Here is a 24,250-nt window from a genome sequence, read left to right as displayed (position 1 = left end):
CTTACTGTATATGTATGTAACACTATTTACTCAGAAATCTCTGCCAATAATATGTAGAAGGCATGATATGCCACATTGTAATGGCCCAGTTCACTTGTCTGTAATTTCCTGGAACATCCAGCTCTGCGCTGGTTCTTTCACTGGGGTGTTAGCAGAACAACATGGTTGTTAATATCTTTATAGAAATAACCTGAACAACTATTTATTTCTAGACAGCAGAAACAGAAAGTTTGAAGAGATACCCCATATTGGCAATGATTGAAATATTGAATTCTAATCCTTTGCAGAATATTATCTGTGTTTGTATCTTCAGTTTCTTAGTAATTTAGGTCAGGGCCGGCCCAACCAAGGGTCCCAGTAGTAGCCACTTAGTAGCTGTATCTGTCAGGTATGGGTTGGTACACAGCAGGTCCGATCCTGGTCAGCTGCGCGCTTCACTGGTTGGTAGAATTGCCTGCCGCCTGGCGTCTGGCAAACAGTGGCCTCAGAGGCTGCAGCCGCCCCAGCATTCAGAGCTCTCAGCCTCTGCGTCTAGTAAATTCTCTCCATCCACCTTTATCCATCTTCTTTAGCATGGCTCAGAACCTGAGGGAAAGGAGCACGTCTGAAGAGAGTTGCCTTTGCCTGTGCCTCTACCGTTGCCTCGGCTTGTGCCTGTGAGCTGCCTGCCTCTGCCTGTGAACTGCCTGCCTGTGAGTGTGAGCTGAGCAGCTGTCCACAGTCCACCTGCACAGCACCTGCCACTGCCTGAGGTGTTGCAGCCGGTCGCCGTGTCTATGTTCTGGTGGCTCTCCTTGGCGATTCGCCAAGGAGAGCCTACTTGCTGCAGTACAACTGTGGCAGCTGGTCCTCAAGCGGTTAAAGTGTGGCATAGTGGGGAGTGGACAGTGAGGAGATTTTTCCTCAGAGATCAGTTCCAGTGTATAATAATGTACAGTATAGGGCTGCAACTTACAATTAGGCCCTGTACACACGATCAGTCCAAACTGATGAAAACGGACTGAAGTTCAGTTTCATTGGTTCACCGATGAAGCTGACTGATGGTCTGATGTGCCTACACACCATCAGTTCAAAAACCGATCAAGTCCAATGCGGTGACGTAAAACACAACGACGTGCTGAAAAAAACGAAGTTCAATGCTTCCAAGCATGCGTCGACTTGATTCTGAGCATGCCCGGGTTTGGAACCAATGGTTTTGTGTACTAACCATCGGTTTTGACCTATCGGTTAGCAGTCCATCAGTTTAATTTTAAAGCAAGTTCTAAATTTCTGGACCGAAGGATAACAGATTGATGGGGCCCACACACGGTCGTTTTGGACCAATGAAACTGAACTTCAGTCCATTTTCATCAGTTTGGACTGATCGTGTGTACAGGGCCTTAGTTTCATAATCGATTTGTGCTGTGGCATGTAAATCAGATTTTCTGATAAATTTAATTTTGGTTTTAATTATGTTATAAAATAATGAAGGTGGTGGCCTTTTGTGGGTGTGATTTTTTCTTTTTTTTGGGGGGGGGGGCAGCATTTCATTCTTGGACCCAGTCAGCACAATGTCTTGGGCTGGCCCTGACTTAGGCAGCAAAGGTGAGAAGTTGTGTTCAACTTCTCCCTCAGCCAGTCACTAACCACACAAACCACTGTATCAAATGTGTACAGAAGATCTCCAGGTTGCCATATCGCATTGAATTTTACATAAAATTACAGCGGCTGCAGATTGAAAAGGAAAGGTAGTTTGTAATAACATTAAAATACAATATGGCTTGTGACCTTCTATATGCCTAATGGAGCAGTGCTCAAATAATAGCTCTGTTATGCCGCTCTGGATGGGGTGCTGGCATCTATGCTACTCCAGATGCAGCTCTAAATGCTTGGAAGGTAATACGCATAGGCTTCACCACCTGGCTAAGCCTCGTTTCAGGGCAAAACATGTCGGGGGCATGGCCTATCAGGTGAAACTGTGGCTGAGCCCGTTCTTTACATTCCAAGCACTTAGCGTTGTTCAGAGTGTGCCATTCATTCATGTTTTTTAAACAATATGGCTTGTGACGCAGTTGAAAATACTATATTTTTTATTTGCTATATTTTTTATTTAGGCAAGTGGCATTACCCTTTGAGTAAAAAATTGAACTTACAAAAGGTAAAAAAAAATAATCCAGGAATAGTAATGCGGGCATTTGTTGTTATTATTATTTTAATGAGGTTTTAATTAGGACTGTGTTGTCAGCTACGGATACAGTGAATGTCATAAATATCTCAAGCTCTGTTAGTGTCACATTGATAGTTGTTAGCTTAGTTCATATATATTTATAGTAATTTTTTATATTAATTTATTAAATTACAGCATGTGCTAGCAGTTTGCTTAAAAAAAAAACTTAATGTAGTCATGCCTGTGAGTATATTTATGATTAATTATATTTGGTTAATCTATTGTTTCAGATATTGTGGGAGGAGGAGGCATTTTACAAGGCAACACTGGGGAGTTCCAGTCCCCAAGCATATATCGAAGCTCGAATGATGTTCTGTATCAGGTAATTATACAAGTGTGACAAATGACTGTCCTTTGTGATGTGGTTAATCTCTCCTCTCATTCCCTGAGCGCTGAAAGGCTTTCATGAAATGCTGTATTGACTTGGCCTGTCTAGATATGGGAATTGAGACCAGGTGTGACCTTATTTCGCCCTTTTGTGTCTTATGGAAATAAGAATGCAGCTGCATTCAAATCAATCACAACTACCAATTATAGCACCCGTGGCTGTTTAATAATGTAATTATCACTTACAATAAAAATATTTAATACACGCTCACTTAAAGCCTGCCTTGTGTTGGAACAGTGGACATAATATTCTCAGTAATATATAATTACATATAAAGCCTTATTCACCCCAGCATTTTGGGCTGACTATAATTTCCTTTGAGAACTCAGTGAAGTTTTTCTGTGAACAGACACCCCATTTAAAGAAATAGATGGCTGACAGCATTCACAGCCATTTACAGCTATCTGCATATAATCAAACATGCTGCAATTACCTGTGGATGATTGCCCTGGAAGGAAACACTCTACATCCAGTGCCGATTATTCACAGGTAAATGCTGTATGTTCGATTACATGCAAGCGGCTGTGAATGGCTGTGGAAACTCTAATGCCCTGTACACACGATCAGTCAATCCGATGAGAACGGTCTGATGGATTTTTCCATCAGTTATCCGATGAAGCTGACTGATGATCAGTCGTGCCTACACACCATCAGTTAAAAAAACGATCGTGTCAGAACGCGGTGACGTAAAACACAACGACGTGCTGAAAAAAACAAAGTTCAATGCTTCCAAGCATGCGTCGACTTGATTCTGAGCATGGATGAGAAGAAAAGTAACCGCTCAGATGAACCAAGGAACTTTTACTCACTGGACCAAACCGTGGGTGCCGGCAATGCAATAATTGCAGAATTGAAGAGAAGAAGCTACGACAGCCGCACTCCAAAAACGTTCCTTTTTATTAAAACTGGTCACAGAACATCACACGCCACAGCAAACAATCAGGAAAAGGCTAACGCATTTCACACTGTGCTTCAGTGCTTATTCAAGCTTATTGAATTGGATTTTTAACCGATAGACGTGCCTACAAACGATCGTTTTTTTTCTATCGGTTAGGTATCCATCAGTTCATTTTAAAACAAGTTTAAAAAATGTTAACCTATGGATGAATAACCGATGGGGCCCACACACGATCGGTTTGGTCTAATGAAAACGGTCCATCAGACCGTTCTCATCGGATTGACCGATCGTGTGTACACGGCATTAGTCTTCTATTGCTTTGAATCAGACTTCCCACTCGCAGCTGTTGAAGACAGTACCATGGGATATTTAGTCCTTAGAGATTGAAAGTAAACAGCAGGGGAAAAGCTGCAAAGCATGCAGGGAATCCAGAAAGTTGAGGAAAGAGATGGTCAGCAGACAGACAACAAACATAAAAGCAGATTTTTCAAGTAAGATTATACTGGATTGTCAAAAAAATAACTATTGTTTGTGGTCCTAGCAACCAAACACAGTTTGGACAATTTCTAAATACAGCACCCCTGACAGAAAGTGCCTGTGCCTTTTTGAACTTGTATAGCCCTGACTCTGGGTTCCTGTATCTCAAGGAAGCCACTATTCCTCATCTTTCTAACACTCACCCCCACCCCAGCCAACTCAATGGCAGAGCACAATCGTAGGAGTTATACACGCTCTTCTGCTGCCCACCGTACCTAAGACACATTACCCCTAAGCAGATCTTTCTGCCACTGGAGCTCACTTACACACTGTTGTCAGATGCCAGATGAGCCCACATGTGCCTGCCTCCTTCTTGCAGTCTACACCTGATGGAGAGGGGTGGACTGGCTGTACCTGCAGCAGAAGCTGGCTGCAGTAGAGGTGTCATGTCTGAGGTAGGGTGACCACTGACCAGACATCCCCAGTTTCAGGGGGCAGTCCCCTGATTGAGGACACTGTCCCCGGACCAAGTCTGTCCCTGGTTTTGTCCCCAGATTGGATTTAATAGGGGACAGGGGCAATTTCAAAGACAATCAGTGCAGAATTAAAATAAAAAAATTAGAATTACACCCCCCCCCCCGCGCTCCATCGTGCCTACTAGCATAGGGGGTTGTATTTTTTCCATTATCTGTGCCCCCTTCTGATGATCATGTGCTGGTCGGAGCGGAGGGAATATTTCTTCAGTTTCGGGCGCATGCCCATTCATCTCCACTCGCATGTTCTTCTGCCTTGGCTCAAATCCTGGCCAGCCACCTGCTTATCTCCTTGCCTTCCCTGGCAGAGTGATCTTCCTCCGCTCCCCATCCAGTAGTAGCCGGGGCCCGAAGAGTAAGACTTGAGAGGCTGTGAGGCGGGCGGCGACGGGCAAAGAGTCGCTGATTGTTGCCATTACTAGTAAGGAAAAAATATGTCCCCGGATTTCATTTTAAAAATCTGGTCACCTTAGTCTGAGGGCAAATAAATGTTAACAGGGACAAGGTGACTATTTAAGGAAAATGTCAGCAGAGAGGTGAGGGAGTTACCAGAAACACAGTTTTTTCCAGTTTGTGGTGTTGTTTCTAACTACGATCTGCCTAAAGCCTTGTTTTGAGCCAAATTGTTTCCAGATAGTGATCTTAAATGATTCAATTCTTATCTTACTATTTAATAAAAAGCCATCAGTAATTATACATTTTAAAGATTTATTTGTTCTCTATTTATATTTTTTATATTTTTACAGTGGAAAATCACAGTTGATACTGGCTACAGAGTTAAGTTATCCTTTACAACATTTGACCTTGCAACTGCAGGATCAGTTGGATGTACAGAGATGGTTGAAGTTTTTGATGGAGAAGAGAAAGGAGCACAAAAATTAGGTGTGTTTTGTTTTTTTATTATAAATGTAGTAGTAACCCTTAGAAACCCCTGTATTTAGTGTATCATCAATCATAATTAAACTCATGTAGTGTCTGAAAAGCAGGCATGAATGTCTGAAGTGGGACTTATTTTTCTAATAAGAGCATATATTTGTTATGACAAATAAAATGTTATTCCCCTTTTCCCATAAAAAAGAAACGATTACTTCACAATATATGTGCCACGGTGCAACATTTCCATATGCAAGGAGAAACTTGGATCATTCCTGCCATGCCTTGGGAGTCCCCTGTATTTCTTAAACTTTCTTAAACTTATTCCTTGAATAAATTGAAATTCTTCATTACTTTACAAACAGAATTTGATATGCCAAGAGGGCAGTTTTTTGGGTATCAACAACTGCGCCATGTGCCTCCCTCTCCACCCAAAATGCCAGGGCCTATTTTTTGTCCCAGTCCGGGCCTGGTCATGGCTCCCCAAGAGTTAAGGTAGCTTAACTCTTGGGGAGCCATGACCAGGCCCGGACTGGGACAAAAAATAGGCCCTGGCATTTTAAACTGAGCAGCCAATTTTTCCAGGGCTTGGGGTTCATGTCGGTCCTCCAAGCTGTAGTGTGCAGGGACACTGTGATATAAATATAAAGGGGATTGCACTGTAATGATTACAGTGCCCCTTTACAGTGCAGTCCCCTTTATATTACAGTGTCCCTGCAATCATGCCCCCCCTTTACTCTCTACTCACTGTGCAGATCTCCAGCTCCTCCCAATCCCTGCTTCCTTACATCAGAGCCCTCACTGAGCCCCCTTACATCAGAGTCCGCACAAACCCCCCTGTACATCAGAGTTCGCAAAGACCCCCCCCGTACATCAGAGTCCGCACAGACCCCCCCCGTACATCAGAGTCCGCACAGACCCCCCTTACATCAGAGTCCTCACTGAGCCTCCTTAAATACGTTTTATATATACACTGGTGGAGAGAAGGTGATCTTACTCACTCCAGGATGGAGACTCAGGAGCAGGCTGCCTGCAGCTTTTAATCTTGTGTTAATTGTTGGGGTGTGGGCGCGGTAGACAGGAGTAGAGAGGCAGGAAGAGGAGGAGCAGTTTCCGAGCACACAGCGGAACTGTCAGCAAGCATTATGTCTTAGGCGGAGCTGTGTGTGAGAGAGACACACAGCTCAGCCCCTCAGCCAACAGTCGCACAGTAATGTAGTTGCGACAGCCCGGAGATGACACCGATGGGGCAGGAGGGATTCCACTCTGTACCCCAAATCTAATGGAGATGTGGGTAATTTAATACACATGTTCTCATAATCAGATTTTGAAATGATATTATTGATACAATATCATCCGTATTTAATGCTCTTATTCCACAAGACCCAGTGGTATGCCTTCAGTAGACAAGGAATTATTTACTCCCTCAAGTCATATTACAGTGGTAATGCTTCTTTACAATGCCCTTTAAATGATAGCTCACATTTGGTGAACAGGTGAACTCCACCCTAATATGCGGAAAAACTAACCGACCAACACCGCAACTCCCCAAAGAAATGTATGTCTACCTGGAAAAATTGGCTGGATACTCCAGGGCTAACTCCTGCTCAGTTGATTCTCCATGATTTATGGAGATAGTACTAGGGATAAGATACAGTACTTTATATCAAAAGCCAGCCATAGATGGATCGGATCTCACCTGGTTCAGCAGGAACCAGCCAAGATTCAGTCTATGGGCAGGCTGGTTGTACTGAAGTCAATCCATTGATCAACTTCAGTACAACCACCCTGATGGAATTTTTTCATGCAATCACTGCTGGAGACTACAGTTGCAACAGTGATCATTGTGTTCTGCTGGCAGGGAAGGCTTCCCACTGGCAGAACACAGTATCACTATGGGAGGGGTGACTATATTTCCATCTCCATTGCATAATCTATGGGCTGCTTCACTCTGTTTACATAGTCCTGGATAAATTATGTAAATTATTTATACATCTATCATGGTATGCCTTGCCGTGTAAGGATTTTGCTTTTGGTTATTTGTTCATCAAAAAGAAACAATATTTTGTATGGCTTGTACTTGTGCCACATCTACCTGTAGGATAGAATCAATATTTCTGCTGTCAAATCTGTATGCTGGTACTATTAGGTGCACCTAAACTTATTCAATAAAGAACTACCTGAAAAAAAAAAAAGAGGACAGACAGATCTACCATGATTTATAGTCATGAAATAATTGATGATTATCATATATGGATAGCAGTAGATCACTGCTGACTCCCCCAACAGACTGTTTGCAAAGAAACCACTACTAACTACTAAAACGTCTGTGTGAACTATAGTTCATAAATACAGTTTTCCCTGTATACATTAAACTAGATACTGTATTACTTACAGGACACTTTTGTGGAAAAGAAATTCCTGATCCTGTTGCTTCTTCTGGAAACAGAATGATTGTCCGTTATAGACCAAATCCACAAGGGACTCGAGGAATATTCCATGCTAAATACGTTGGATTTCAAGGGAGTGTTATTCCAACTACTAACACTTCTGCCTCCACTACTACCACTTCTGCTTCCACTACTACCACGTCTGCCTCCGCTACTACCACGTCTGCCTCCGCTACTACCACTACTGCTTATATTGGTGATTATACATTTATTTTATCTTTGCTAATTACTACAATTATCAAACTCAGTAACTATTCTTAGGGAATTATAGAAATGCAATTCAATAACACATTTGAACAAAACAAGCATCATTTTATTTGCTGAAAGCCTTATTTAAAAAAAAAATCACTTTTAAGAAGTATAAAAAAATGTTTGGGTTGAATAGATTTGTTAGGTTGAAATAAAGACCTATATTCATCAAGTGTAACCTAAAAAATAACCTGGTAACCAATAAGTTACGAACCAATAGGCTGGATCTGAAAGACAAATTCATCTGCGCAAACGAGAAAGTTGAGATTATCAGAAAAACTACTGATCTGTGCTTGTAATTTGGCCAGATAATCATTATAGTCATATATAGAGATTAGAAATATTTCATAGAGGAGCACAAGGTAAATTGGGGGTCTAAAGCAGGGGTCTCCAAACCTTCTAAACAATGGACTGTGGCCATTGGAAAATAGAAATTGTCCTGGCTACAATACATCTTTGGTACTAGAGGGAGGAATAATGCCCCATTTTTTGTGTCAGTGGGAGGAATAGTGCCCCATCAATGAAAGGTACGTAGGAGGAATAGTGCCCCACTATTGGTGTCAGTGGGAGAAATAGTTGCCAATGTTGGTGTCAGTGAGAGGAATAGTGTTCTATTGTCTGTGTCAGTGGGAGGAATAGTGCCATACCATTGGTCTCAGTGGGAGAAATAGTTGCCAATGTTGGTGTCAGTGAGAGGAATAGTGCTCCATTGTTGGTGTCAGTGGGAGGAATAGTGCCCCACCATTGGTGTCAGTGGGAGAAATAGTTGCCAATGTTGGTGTCAGTGAGAGGAATAGTGTTCTATTGTCGGTGTCAGTGGGAGGAATAGTGCCATACCATTGGTCTCAGTGGGAGAAATAGTTGCCAATGTTGGTGTGAGTGAGAGGAATAGTGTTCTATTGTCGGTGTCAGTGGGAGGAATAGTGCCACACCATTGGTCTCAGTGGGAGAAATAGTTGCCAATGTTGGTGTCAGTGAGAGGAATAGTGCTCCATTGTTGGTGTCAGTGGGAGGAATAGTGCCCCACCATTGGTGTCAGTGGGAGAAATAGTTGCCAATGTTGGTGTCAGTGAGAGGAATAGTGCTCCATGGTTGGTGTCAGTGGTAGGAATAGTGCCCCACCATTGGTGTCAGTGGGAGAAATAGTTGCCAATGTTGGTGTCAGTGAAAGGAATAGTGCTCCATTGTTGGTGTCAGTGGGAGAAATAGTGCCCAGCGGAGTCAATTTGAGGAATAATGCCCCATTGTTGGCATCAATAGGAGAAATAGTGCTCCATTGTTGATGTCAGTAGCAGGAATTTTGCACCATTTTAAGTGTCAGTGGGAGGAATAGTAAGGTCAATATTCCCATTGCACACTTTCCCAAATAAGGCTTAGAATTGTCGGGAGCTGAAGCAACAACCAGCAGGTACTGGAAACATCACAGATCAAGTGCACATATTCGCCAGCACACCACTGATTATCGAATAGTGTCCAAAATATTTATTGTAGAATGATCACATCACAAGGGACGGAAGCCAGTCAGGACCCCTTTGTCTGGCATTATTTCCCCCTGAAGTAGATCTTGTGTACTGAGGAGGACGCTTGTATCATCCCGATACCATCATTGGTATACACCAGTATAGGCTTATCATAGAATGGTGCACTGACGCACCTGATCTGTGTGAGTACCCTGAAGGGGATTTTGCTTTATTTAATAAATGGTTTAAAACTTTATTTGCACTATCGAGTTTTTCCTGTTTCATATATCCAGGATTGTTTATGCTGAGGAAACCGGGAGCCTAACACTATTAAAGAGTCCAGAGGTGGTTCACATGCGTGCTTTGACCTTGCTTAAAGTCGCACGCTCCAAGGTGTGCATTCATTACCTAAGGGGGGCACCTGAGTGATGACCCATTAGCACGGCTTGGATCACACATTAAGGCCTCGTACACACGACTGTTTTCCTCGACAGAATCCATCAAGAATCTTGGTGGCAGAGCTTTTTTGCCGAGGAAAACGGTCGTGTGTATGTTTTTCGTCGAGAAAACTGTCGTGGAACTCAATGAGAAAAAAAGAGAACAAGTTCTCTTTTTCCTCGTCGGGAGTCTCAATTTCCTCGTCGTGTTCCTCGTCAGGCTGGTTTACGACGAGAAACACGTTCGTGTGTATGCTTAGAAACCCGCGCATGCTCAGAATAAAGTATGAGACGGGAGCGCACCTTCGATAAAAGTAGGGTTTGTAATGGAGATAGCACATTCGTCACGCTGTAACAGACTGAAAAGCGCAAATCGTCTCTCACCAAACTTTTACTTAACACGCAGTAACATGAGATTAGCAAAAGCAGCCCCAAGGGTGGCGCTAGTGGAATCAAACTTCCCCTTTATAGTGCCGTCGTACGTGTTGTACTTCACCGCGTTTGAGAACTACATGATTTTGTCTTGAGAGTGTGTACGCAAAGAAAGCTTGTCAAGATTCTCGACAAGCCTAACAAGGAACTCGTTGAGGAAAACGATGTTTCATTTACGACAAGTTCCTCGGTCGTGTGTACGAGGCCTAAGGGCCCTTTCACACGGGGCGGATCAGTAATGATCCGCCTCCGTGTTTCCGTCAGCTCAGCGGGGATCCTCCATAAAATCCCCGCTGAGCTGTCGGCTGACAGGGCGGTCCCTGCACACTGTGCACGGACCGCCCTGTCTTTTCTCCACTCTCCCCTATGGGGGGATCGGATGAACACGGACCGTGTGTCCGTGTTCCTCCGATGCGCAGACGGAAGACAAAATAGGATTTTCTTCCGTCCGCAAAATCGGAGCTTTGCGGAGGCGGGTGATTACGGGTGTCAGCGGATGTTCATCCGCTGACACCCGCAATCACATAGGGACCAATGTATGTCCCGTTTTCATCCGCAAACGGATGGATGAAAATGCGGACATACGGTCCGCACATGTGAAAGGGGCCTAAGTCTTTTGGATTACACAGACTTTATTATCACAGGATTAGTGACACAGCTAGTTGCTACTCATACAGTATGCACATGAGCACCTTGTCATATGACCTAACTCACCTATTGCATTGTCTTTCAGCACGGTCATCATTGGCAGATTTGGACACTGTATGAAAGCACAGGAGCACTTTGATACATTACTGTCTTTTATCTTTTATGCACCAGGCACTTTAATTATGTTTTTCACCTTATAATATACAGTATTAATATTTATTATATTTTTACGTATTCATTATTTTCTTTTCGGATAGAGTATAAATTATTTACTGTGCACTGCTTATTTATATCACTTTAGCGCAGTGTATATAGTTTTATTATTCTGTCTTTGCACGATATATGTGACGTGTGTAACGCTAGCAGCTTTTCAGGTAATTTATTCAGCTTAAGCATCTAGGAAGTGGTGGCTCGCAGGATTTCCTTTTATTTTTTAGGCTCCCAAATGTTGCTGTCACAGTCTGACCTGAAGATTTCTGTTGTGAAATTCTTACCTCCTTGCTGCAGATCTGTGACTCCATTTCACATATGGTGTTTGGCTTCTCTGTTCAGCTTTGGGCATCACCTGCTCCACTGTGGATTTATATCCTTTTCCCTTCTATTACAGTACTTCCTGGGTCACCTCCCTGTTTTCTTACCTATACCTCACAGTTCTCCGAGCTCACGTTGTTATTATGTTTTTACTTTGTCTGACTACTTGTGTACCGACCCCGGCTTTGTTTACTGTCTGTGCTTGTTTGCTGCCCCTGCCCTGACCTTGGCTTGTCTTCTTTTTTTTTTGCACATTTTTTTTTTTTAAGTGTATTTTGTGCGTGTACTCGAGAGAGAGGAGCCGGACTGCAGGAGTTGGGAGTAGCAGGCCTCCCCCAGAGGCAATCTGCCACCTTTCTCCATGCTCCCACACAGCCCGCCCTACCTGCTCCGCTTTGAAGCCCAACGGGGCAGAGGGACTCCCTATAAGGGAGTGAGAGGATTTGCCCGCTCAACCAGCCCCGTTAGTCCTTCGCCTCTCTTTTTTAGAGACCGCGCGGTCAAAGTGCGTGCATGTTAACCCAATTTCGAGTGCATGTAAGTGTGGTAGTTTTTGTGGGAGGGGGGTGGGCGTACTAAGCGCAGGCTTATCTCGCATAGCACACCCACCGGGAGCCGGGCTGAGACCACCAAACTCAATTCACATGTAGCCGAGACCGGGATCCGAACCCCTAGCTGCAGAGGTGAATGGCTTATCAGCGCAGTGCCAATGGCGTTGAGCCACCGCAGCTCCACCTTGGCTTGTCTTCTAGATTTCCTTTCATCTGCTGCTTGTACTCTGCGCACGCGAGTGGTCTCCAAACCATCAGTGTACCTGGGGCTGGGGCCTGGTTCCAGCTTGCTGCAAGTCCATCCTCACCATCTGAGGCTCTGGTGAAGAACCAGGCAGGGGCTTAGACTCCGTGCCCTGGGGAACCCTGAGTTGGCGATCTACAAAAGCTCACTACCACAGACTCCTGACAGTTACACTATGTCCTTTGTGATGTGATCATTTTAACCACTTGCCTACAGGGCACTTTCATCCCCTTCCTGCCCAAGCCATTTTTCGGCTTTCAGCTTTATCATACTTTGAATGACAATTGCGCGGTCGTGCAACACTGTACCCAAATGAAATTTGTATCATTTTTTCCCTACAAATAGAGCTTTCTTTTGGTGGTATTTGATCACCCCTGTGGTTTTTATGTCTTGCGCTATAAACAAAAGAAGAGGGACAAGTTTGAAAAAAAACACAATATTTTTTACTTTTTCTTATAATAAATATCCATTTTTTTTAAAACAAATTTTTTCCTCATTTTAGGCCGATATGTATTCCTCTACATATTTTTGGTAAAAAAGCGTATATTGATTGGTTTGCGCAAAAGTTACAGCAGCTACAAAATAGGGGATCGATTTATAGCATTTTATTTTATTTTATTTTTTTACTAGTAATGGCGGCGATCAGTGATTTTTATCGTGACTGCGATATTGAGGTGGACACATTGGACACTTTTGACAAATTTTTGGGATCATTCACATTTATACAGCGATCCCTGCTATAAAAATGCATTGATTACTGTAGAAATGTGACTGGCAGGGAAGGGGTTAACACTAGGGGGCGATCAAGGGGTTAATGTGTTCCCTGGGGAGTGATTCTTACTGTGGGGGGAGGGGACTGACTGGGGGAGGTGACCGATGGTTGTCCCTATGTACAAGGGACAAACCATCGGTCTCCTCTCCCCAGTGCCGATCCTGCGATCCTGACCTCCCTGAGGCCCTAAGCAAAAAAGCAAAAAGACATGTCGTATTAAAGTTGTGAGAAGCGGGGGGGGGCTGCCGAAAGTGACATGTCACATTAAAGTTGAGAAACGGGGGGGGGGGGGGGGCGCTGTCGGTAATGACATCTTACTTTAAAGTGAGAAGCCGAGGGTGCTGACTTCTTACCTCTTCTCTCATGCAGCCAGCGAGTTGAGAAGCGGGTGGGTGGCCGAAAATGACTTCTCACCAGGCAGGGCCTCTTACACACGGTCCTGCTCAGTTACTGGGCAATCGCAGGTGCCCAGCGGCCATCGCGGCCACCGGGCGCGCGCATCGTGTCCCCAGTGACGTTCCGGGCGACGTCAAATGACGTCCGCCCAGAACAAGAGGGTCTGTCTCCCAGCGTCATTTGAAGGCGGGCGGTGGACAAGCAGATAAAATAAGTATTTTGGACACTATTCAATGATCCGTCATGTGCTGGCGAATATGATCTGTGGGAGGAATAGTGCCTCGTATCAGTGGGAGGAAAAGGTGCCTCAAAGGTCAGATAAAGGCAAGTAAAGGGCTGCATATTAGCTGCAGATAGGAGACCACTGGTCTAAAGTTCTGTTATACTTTACTATAAACTGGTATCCACTTTTATTATCTGAGTACAGTAGTCAGTAATTTGATATATTTACTAGATTTTTTACATACTTATGACATTTTAATTTATAATTTAAATGTTTTTTAACATGCTGTTTTCCATCAATTTACAACAATAAAGCCTGATAACATAATTTCTTCACAGTTGAAAAACATGTTCTATGTTTTATTTTTTGCAGATTCTGGTTGTGGAAGCAATTCTCTACAAGTAGGTCGTAAAGGCTTACTTCATTCCATGAACTATCCAGACCCCTACCCTTCGAATCTCCACTGTAGCTGGGTTATCTCTGTTACTCCTGGTTTTCTTATTAAACTGGCATTTACCCAATTTGCTGTGGATGGGGAACTAGGATCATGCAATGACAAACTGGAGATATCTGATAGTGCTGATTCCATAGGTAAATACTATGAAACTAGGGGTAAAACAACAAAGCAAGCACAAAACCTATCTTTTATTCTCTATGCAAGAAATCTGCTAAATTTGTAAAAATCATTAGTCGGTTCATTAAGGCTCCATTCACACTAATGCTTTTTTTTATGCATTTTGCATTTTGCAGAAATGCAGGGAAATTGTTTTAACATGGTTTCCTATGGAACATGTTCACATCAATGCTTTTTTGTGCCTCTGCGTTTTTGGAAAGGGTCAGGGACTTTTTTTCCTGCAAAAAGCAGCGTTTTGCATGCAATAGAATTCAATGGACCTGCATCCAACACGCAAGTGCCGTGATTTTGCCGTGATTTGCGTTTTGCGTTTTTTTTTAACCTGTTTATAGCTGGTTGTTAAAGGAAATGTAAAAAACTAAAAATTACTGGCTAAAAAAAATAAATAAAAAAAATCGCGGTAAAAACGCACGTCAAAAAACGCAGCAAGCACCGCAAAAAGCATTGCAAAAACGCTCAAAAGCAACATGCATAGGGGTGAATCGAGCCTAATGAAATGTAATACAAATTTGACTACATTTACATCATGACAGTGCAGCATCAGAAGACTTCTGTTTCTGGAGGTTTTTCAGGATTATTTTATAGTGTTGATTTACTAAAAGAATAGTAAGTTCGTTTGACATGTAGTGTTCACTTTGAATACCCAATCGTGAAAAAGGCATTATAAAAAAACATGAGTTGGCCCATAGTCCACTAGATGATCAAATTGAGAACTGTGAACACACTCCTCTTTTATCTACTCAGTGAGTCAAAGGGCAGAGTACAGTAACTTCTTTCAAGTTATCTTCAGTGTAAAAATAAAAAAGTAAAAAAAATCTGTTCAGTGGTCAATTAGCCCGATCTCTTTACAAGTTCTGACACGCTGCATTCATATCTACTGATATTTTAAACTGGTAGTCAGTGGTGGCCTGTCCACAAAGGGCGCAGGGGCGCAACCCCCTAATTTATGCACCTGGCCTCTAATCTACATGCAGGGCACCGAATGCATGGATTGCAATGTTTTTTTTTAAGAACATGAGGCTCTTATTTGCTTCAAAAAAGTGTACGCTCAGGGGGCAGTGCACTATAGTCTTCCTGCTTCTCCTCCCAGCCAATCAGGAAGCGAGCCCTGAGACTCAATTGGTCAGGGAGTTTTAGGAATCCCTGACCAATCGTGTCTCAGGTCATACTTCCTGTTCATCTGAGAGGAGAAGCAACAGCCCCGGCTCTTCCTTCCCCCAGCCTCCTAAGGTAAGCTCTGTCTCCCGTGGGAGGGTGGGTTTTGATCGCTGCGGCCTTCTCGTCTGTCTAACGCCAGGGAGTTGGCTGCTTGCGACGATTTCCACCTTCCTGTTTGCCTTCCACCTCCCAATGTGCTTGCAGTGATCGCCGTCCCTCTACCCCCTCCCCCCCCCATAAATATTTAGCACCAGCCGCCACTGTTGGTAGTGTTAATATTACTTTCTCAAGGGTTTAAACAAAACAAAAAAAATGACAATGTGGTCCATACCAGCCAAATTTATCAATGGCTGCAGGGCTTCAAACATGCATGCAATGGAAACCACCTAACTACAAAGCCACCTATTGAGAGGAAAATCTAGTTAACAATTACAGCATAAGAATCTGTCCATAGGAATCTCCATGAATCCCCTTTTTCCAATACCTTTTCTAGGAATCTCTATTAGATTCAATCAGAGAGTGTGGCTAAATGTGTAATGTTGTAAAGACTATTGCTCCTTGGACCAGGTTTATACAGACAAAATGATCCAGTGAAGGACAGATGAAACCTGAAGATCTCCACAGATTGCCTCCAATATTTTAATAATAAATGATACTGGAGATTTCATAAAACGTTTTAACGGGTCTGTCTTTTCTAATCCAGTGACAGAAAAGAGTCCAAACTTTAGATTTTACAAAGAATTTTTGTAAAATTTTGTAAATTTTTCTACTAAACACTATAAAAAAGCCAATGATATTACATAGAAACAGATCAGCATCAAATTGGTTAAAATAGATGTAAACCCTAACTGGATGCCATTACGTTTCCTAATCACTAAGTATCTTAAACAACTACCTTTAGACGAAAGACTGGACTAAATTCTGATCTCAGCTTCCCAAACTGCAACCAGACAGTTTAGTTTTTTTTTTGTTTATTTACTATTTTAACCTCTGTGACCCACTTCCCCAACCCCAGCCATTCCTTAGCCCACTTTTCTACTCCTTATTATTCTATGTTTTGACCCTTTCTTAGAATATCGTAATTGCAGATTTGTCTCAACATTTTGCTAAACCTCTATGTATCAGTACTGCTTAGACCTAGAAGAAGGCAGTAGACCCTCTGATAGCTTTCCTGAAAAATTTTGTTATTTGTTCAAATTAAAAAAGTATTGCGGACAATACTCAACTGTGTACGTGCAAAAGCAATAATACAGCTACAATACTGTTGAAGAAAAATTAACTCTTAGGCCGCGTACACACGATCGGTCCATCCGATGAGAATGGTCCGACGGACCGTTTTCATTGGTTCACCGCTGAAGCAGACCGATGGTCTGATGTGCGTACACACCATCAGTTCAAAAACCGATCGTGTCAGAACGCGGTGACGTAAAACACACAACGTGCTGAAAAAAACGAAGTTCAATGCTTCCAAGCATGCGTCGACTTGATTCTGAGCATGTGCAGGTTTTGAACGGATGCTTTTGTGTACTAACCATCGGTTTTGACCGATCAGTCATCAGTCCATCAGTCCGATTTTAAAGCAAGTTCTCTAATTTTAGTCCAAAGGACAACAGACTGATGGGCCGTACACACGGTCGGTTTGGACCGATGAAACTGGACTTCGGGCCTCAAAGTGCCAAAAAATTACAGGTAGAGGACGAAGGACTAGTCATGAGGTTTTCCTGCAGCTGATCTTTGCCCTATTGCTGACCTTTTATGAGGAATTTAAAGGGGTTGTAAAGGTAAAAAAATATTTTCCCTAAATAGCTTCCTTTACCTTAGTGCAGTCCTTCACTTACCTCATCCTTCGATTTTTCTTTTAAATGTCCTTATTTCTTCTGAGAAATCCTCACTTACTGTTCTTCTGTCTGTAACTCTACACAGGCTTTCTCCCTGGTGTGAAGTATGGTGCTGGCCCCCTCCCTTGAGGGGGGAGGGGGCGAGTAGGAGAGTCAGGACGCCCACTAACACACAGCTCCTTTCTCTATCTGCAACGTAGAGAGCGTCCTGACTCTCCTACTCGCCTGCTCCCCCCTCAAGGGAGGGGGTGAACACAACACTCCACACCAGGGAGAAAGCCTCCCATTACTGTGTGGAGTTACAGACAGAAGAACAGGAAGTGAGAGGATTTCTCAGAAGAAATAAGGACATTTAAAAGCAAAATGGAAGGATGAGGTAAGTGAAGGAGGACTGCACTAAGGTAAAGGAAGCTATTTAGGAAAACATTTTTTTACCTTTACAACCCCTTTAAGACAAAATATACATTTTTCAGGTAACTGCTAAGGAACAAATAACAGCAAATCTTCACTTTTCCAATTTAGTGTTTATGTTAGTTTAGATCCACTTTACTCTCTTCAATTTTACATAAAACACTGCTTTTACTGCCATTCATTTTACCTTTGTGGAACATCACCATCTATATGGCTTAATCAAAACGTTTAGTGCAACATGGAGATTCAAGCTTTGGGTGGTAAGATTAAGCTGCTGGAGTGTTCTGGAATACGAATTTAACAGTAAAAGCAATAAAAATTCAGGATGCCATCGTTCACCAGTAATCAAAATATTAATGTTGGGTAGACTGCATTTAATGTTGACGCGCTGTCTTTTTGTTATTACAGCATTCTCTGCCTTTTCATTTCAGGGACTTACTGTGGGTATTTGAAGCCTCCTACGATCATCACCTCCAGCAACAAACTGTTCCTGAATTTTTCTACAGACACTGTGAGATCAGATCATGGATTTGAAGTCAAATGGCAAGAGGTCTATCCGGATGACATTGAAGGTGCTTACTAAAGCACAATCACTTTATAGTTTATAGCATCAAATTTCACATAGGCACTATGTACCACAATGTTATGCTAATTATTATTATTGTAGCTCTTTAGTTTTCGGAGTTTCAGAAGATATTTCTGAATTCTGTATAGCATTCAGTTATGTTAAAGTGTTACCAAACCCAGGACCATGCATTCACTATATCTGGCCCCCCACAGTACACAGAACATATAAATGCAAATATTTTAGTAAACATAAATTGCTAAAAACCTTTTTTTATCAGCAGTTAGAGCAGTTTTGTGACTTCTATGAATGTCTGCTTAAAGCTTGTAGGAGGAGTTATCATTCTCCCATGATTGTCCTATCAGGATGCAGGACCCCTGACCCTCTGCCTAGACAGTGCTAGGGTCCTTTCACACTAGCGGACCGTTGGTCCGCTCATTACAAGTCCGTTAACGGACTTGTAATGAATCCCTATGGGAACGCGTCCGTTAGCAGATGGAGCATCCGCTAGCGTCCGCGTCAGTCGGGATCCGCTTTTCCGAACGGAAGAAACCCTATTTTTCTTCTGTTCGGCGGAGCGGAACTGATGCAGACGGACAGACGGTCCGTCTGCATCAGGTTCCCCATAGGGGACAGCGGAGCAGAGACACTGTGTGCGGGGACCGCCCTATCCGCCGACAGCTGAGTGGGGATCCCCGCTGAGCCGACGGAGACACACGGAGCGGACCCGGAAACGGTCCGCTCCGTGTGAAAGAGCCCCTAATCACATGCACTCTCCCAGGGAAGAAAAAATAACTCTCTAGCAATACACACCAAACTGAGCATGTTCAGCCTGTCCCCAGGCTTTGTAAATATCAGGATTTATTTTGGAGTCAGTGGAAGAAGATGTGCAAACAGGATCAAACAGCCTTTTTACACAATGCAGAGGATTAACCCCTTAGGTTCCACATTGTATATAACAGGCATGCTTTACTGCATATACAGACTCATTTTACTGTTGTGGGTTTAGTAACACTTTAATGTGTATAGAAAGTCAAAAATGTATTTTTCAGTTTTGGATAAAAAGAAAGGCTAGAACATCTATTGGGTATTTATTGCTGTCTGTGTCCCCCTATATTGGCCCTGTTGACTGTTGTCTGCAGTACAGAAACTTATGATAAATCAATTATTTTTTAGTTGCCACAGAAACAGGAGGTGAGGGGAAATCTGTCAATGAGTAAACCTATTCTGGTGACATCTAAGAGGGTACATCTCTATGCTTTGGATAGATCTCTTACTTACACCCCTGTGTCTTTGGGACAGGAAGTAAAGAGTTACAGGGTGCAAATAACCTGACAAGGTTTTTTTTTTTCTTACCATTCCATACCCCATCCAAAACTACAAGTAAATATGTTGTCTTTAAATACAGTTTAAAATGTACTGAATATTCTTTGATTATTGATTGCTGCTGTCTATTGTATAAATCTGTTATTTTCTGTAACGCTGGCTGTACATGAAACAACACGATTATTCGATGTTACACACCTCTGACCAGGCAGAATGAAAATTACCACTATTCAAGGCAGTTCATGGCTACCTACTGTGTCTAAAAAAGAGACCTGAGATGTCTAAGTACTAATCTACTCAGCCAACAAATGATACTTAACTCTATATTTTCCTGCTTCTATCAATACCTAACCCTGTGTAGCATTCTTTTGCTAATTTCTTTCATTCTGCTAGTACATTAAAAATATATATAAATATGTGTATGTTTCAATATTGTTATTACAGAAATTCAGTCCTGTGGTGGGAGCTCCACTGAAGAGAATGGTGTTTTTACATCTCCAAACTGGCCCTATTCTTATAAGCCCAACCAGCTGTGTCTCTGGCACATACAGGTTCCCCAAGGAAAAAGGGTGACCATTAAATTCTCTAATTTTAACATGGAAGATCCAGACCTGACCACCAAATTGTGCTTCGATTATGTAGCTGCGTATGAAGAGGTTTCAGAAAAGACAGTAAAATACGGTGAGTGTTTTCAATCTACACCAAAAGAATGTGAGATGGAAGCTATTAAATTATAGAGATTGCTATATGCAGTCACCAATAGATCACTATTAGAAGTGATCTTCTACGGCGCAGTACAAAAAAAACAAAGTGTAAAAAATAGAAAATGTGTGTGTGTGTATATATATATACATATATATATATATATACATATATATATATATATATATATATATATATATATATATATATATATATATATATATATATATATATACACACACACACACACACAGGTGCATCTCATAAAATTAGAATATCATCAAAAAAAATGTTTTATTTCAGTAATTCTATTCAAAAATTAAAACTCATATATTTTATATAGATGCATTACACACAGAGTGATATATTTCAAGCATTTGTTTCTTTTATTTTTGATTATTATGGCTTACAGCTGGTGAAAACCCAAAATTCAGTATCTCAGAAAATTTGAATATTACATAAGACCAATAAAATAAGTATTTTTCCTACAGAAATGTTGACTTACTGAAAAGTATGTCCATGTACAGTATAGTATGCACTCAGTACTTGGTCGGGGCTCCTTTTGCATGAATTACTGCATCAATGTTGCATGGCATGGAGGCAATCAGCCCGTGGCACTGCTAAGGTGTTATGGAAGCCCAGGCTGCTTTGATAGTCGCCTTCAGCTCTTCTGTATTGTTGGGTCTGGTGTTTCTCATCTTTCTCTTGACAATACCCCACAGATTTTCTATGGGGTTTAGATCAGGAAAGTTTGCTGGCCAATTTTTGGTACCTTTGGCAGTGTGGGCAAGTACCAAGTCCTATTGGAAAATGAAATCAGCATCTCCATAAAGCTGGTCAGCAAAGAGAAGCATGAAGTGCTCTAGAATTTCCTGGTAGAAGGCTACTCTGACTTTGGACTTGATAAAACACAGTGGACCAACACCAGCAGATGACGTGGCTCCCCAAATCATCACTGATTGTGGAAACATCACACTGGACCTCATGCAACTTGGATTCTGTGCCTCTCCACTCATCCTTCAGACTCTGGGACCTTGATTTCCAAATGAATAGCAACATTTTCCACAGCCCGTGATGATTTGGGGAGCCATGTCATCTGCTGGTTTTGGTACTGTCCTTGTATTGTTAATAATTACCCCTTAAAGAGTTACTATAGGTTTTTTTTTTCTTTAAAATAACAAACATGTTATACTTACCTCCACTGTGCAGTTCGTTTTGCAGAGAGTGGCCCCGATCCATGTCTCCTGGGGTCCCTCGGCGGCTGTCTCTGGTCCTCCCCACAAGAACTCACCACAGTCATGCGAGAGAGCTCGCATGGTGGGGAGTCCCTGCGGGCGCGCTCTGTGATACAGCGAGCGGCCATAGCCGCTCACTGTATCACTCGGCCCCACCCCTGGGCGCACATTAGATGTTTTTTCACCTTAATGCATAGATTGCATTAAGGTGAACATTTTTTTTTCTTTACAACTCCTTTAAATTAATTGTTCTTGTTCAGGTTAATGATTGCTATAATTGGAAGTGTATACTGCAAGGCAAGTATGTATTTTGCCATTTTCCTAGTTATGACTGACAAATCTTTCTCCAGGAAAAAAAATTATGATAGTATTATTAAAATGAGCAACTGATCAAAACACATTTAATATTCAATGGTTAAATTGAGGGCTAGGTTGTCAGATCTTAAAGGGTGAGTGGCCACAGCTGATATTTTAGATTTGATTAGCTGGTGGATGGAATAAACATTTCTTGGTGCCTGTGAGATCTTTACCTTGAGTTACTAGGTACTCACACCTATAAGAACCATGACGAAGTAGCCCTTTTTCTTGTTATACTTATTTTGTTTGGAGACACAGGCAGAAACTGCCTAAAGCTGGCCATACATTGTTCAGATTTCAGCTAGTTCCTGATGAACAGGCCATAATTTGTATAGTAGGTGGCCCTCTCAGTTCCCTTTTGCCCAACATCCTTTGACTGAAAAATCAAAGGATCCCGGTGGGAAGTTTTCAGTCAAACTGCAGCTGTATTTAATCAGATGAAGCCACTGTTCATGTATTCTGAACGCTGCCGGTGGTGGTTTTCAGGATACAACGATCCAGCAGGGGAATTCATCCATCCAGGCTTTATAGCAAGGATGGAGGAGTTACCTATTATTTTTTTTGGGGGGGTGGGGGTGGTCGGGGGTTCAGCCCATAGACTGAACAAAGAAAAATATATATTAGTGCATGTTTCTCTCAATGATCAGATTGCAACACTTTAACTTTGTAGCGAGTTACAAGGCGAGAGGCAGGAGCAGGGGCTGATCTGTCAGACATTTGTGAATACAGCCAAGAAGTGCACTGGCATCATGGTTTACTTGATTGTGCCATCTCTGAGGCAGAATATCAAGTAAATGCTGCTGACCTTGGTAGGTCCTTGAACATGCTTTTGGAAAGAAAAAGCTTTACAAAAGGTACCACTGGGATGGATATATGAATGGTTTCAGAAAAACTGTGGGGTTAATTTACTAAAACTGGAGAATACACAATCTGGTACAGCTGTGCATGGTAGCCAATTAGCTTTTAATTTCAGCTTGTTAAATCAAGCTTTGACCTGGAAGTTGATTGGGTTTATTGCAGAGCTGCACCAGATTTTGCACTCTCCAGTCTTAGTAAATCAACTCCTGTAATACTTACTCCTACAGGTTCCCTTTAATCCTATCCAATCATTTGAATGCCTAGGTACTTAGATATGTGATCTTTTCTAAAGAAAAAGATCAGATACTGGGTGACAAACGAAGGGTCAGCTTCCCTTGGTGTGGTCTGGGAGGCGGGCAGGGCTCATGCCCGAGGGGAATATGTCTCCTCTATCAAGGCGGTGAGGGCCGGCTTTCTGACGCAGACCACCCAATTGGAACGGAGTGAGGGGGAGGCATTGGAGCTCTTTATGGGGCATCCAACGCCAGAGAATTATTCCACTTTGGCCCAGTTAAGAAGGGATTTGAAGCTCCACTACACCTCGCTGGTGCATTCTGACGCTCGGAAGCTTGCTGCCAAGCTTTTCGATTCAGGGGACAAGAATGGCAAACTACTTGCCAACCTGGTGGCAGAACCCACGCTTCAGACAGTAATCCCTAGAATTCAGACTTCTGATGGTTGCCAGATTACAGACCCCGAATGTATACTGAGTGAATTTCATCGCTTCTATAGCAACCTGTACGATGACCCCTTCTCTGGCTCGGCAAATGCCGGGTTGGAGGAACTAGAGGGAACCACTTGGCCTCTTCTTTCTGAGGAGGAAAGGGGCACATTTGACAAACCCCTGTCATGTCGGGAAATAGAGGATGCAACCTACTCCTTGCCTAACAATAAATCTCCGGGCCCTGATGGTCTACCTGGGGACTGGTACAAAGCGCATGCTGCTCTACTGGTCCCCAAACTGACTCTGTTATTTGCAGATTGCTTAGAATTCGATAGGCTGCCAGATAGCATGTATCAGGCCCATATAGTGCTGTTGCCCAAACCAGGGAAGGATCCAATTTGCTGCTCATCCTATAGACCAATCTCGTTGCAGAATTACGATCTGAAGATACACACCAAAGTATTAGCCAACAGACTCATGAAGGTTTTGCCATCCCTTGTCGATATAGATCAGACTGGCTTAATGCCCGGCAAGTCTACGGATATAAATCTTAGACGAGTCTTTGCCCATCTCCAACTCCCACCTGATGAGACTGCCTCCCGGGTCTTGGTGTCCCTGGTCATCGAAAAGGCTTTCGATACTGTCCGATGGTTCTATATGATGCAGGTTCTGGAAGGCTTTGGACCTACTTTCCGGAAATGGATCGGCTTATTATACAGGGCCCCTACGGCCCG

General features: G+C 42.7%; 1 protein-coding gene across 1 annotated transcript in view; it reads left to right on the top strand.

Annotated features, from left to right (window-relative positions):
* The window catches only part of LOC120916904 (ovochymase-2-like), a 147,169-nt gene that overhangs the window by 37,927 nt on the left and 84,992 nt on the right, over positions 1-24,250 (top strand). The window contains exons 5-10 of the mRNA XM_040327850.1: positions 2,437-2,528; positions 5,249-5,384; positions 7,773-8,021; positions 14,141-14,359; positions 18,241-18,381; positions 20,145-20,381. Of these exons, the coding sequence (XP_040183784.1) occupies positions 2,437-2,528; positions 5,249-5,384; positions 7,773-8,021; positions 14,141-14,359; positions 18,241-18,381; positions 20,145-20,381 (1,074 nt within the window). The remainder of the gene's footprint in view (positions 1-2,436; positions 2,529-5,248; positions 5,385-7,772; positions 8,022-14,140; positions 14,360-18,240; positions 18,382-20,144; positions 20,382-24,250) is intronic.

This window comes from Rana temporaria, chromosome 1 (assembly GCF_905171775.1).
Source record: "Rana temporaria chromosome 1, aRanTem1.1, whole genome shotgun sequence".
NCBI lineage: Eukaryota > Metazoa > Chordata > Amphibia > Anura > Ranidae > Rana > Rana temporaria.
The sequence above is the reverse complement of the archived record's forward strand: the minus strand, read 5'-3'. Positions and strand labels throughout refer to the sequence as shown.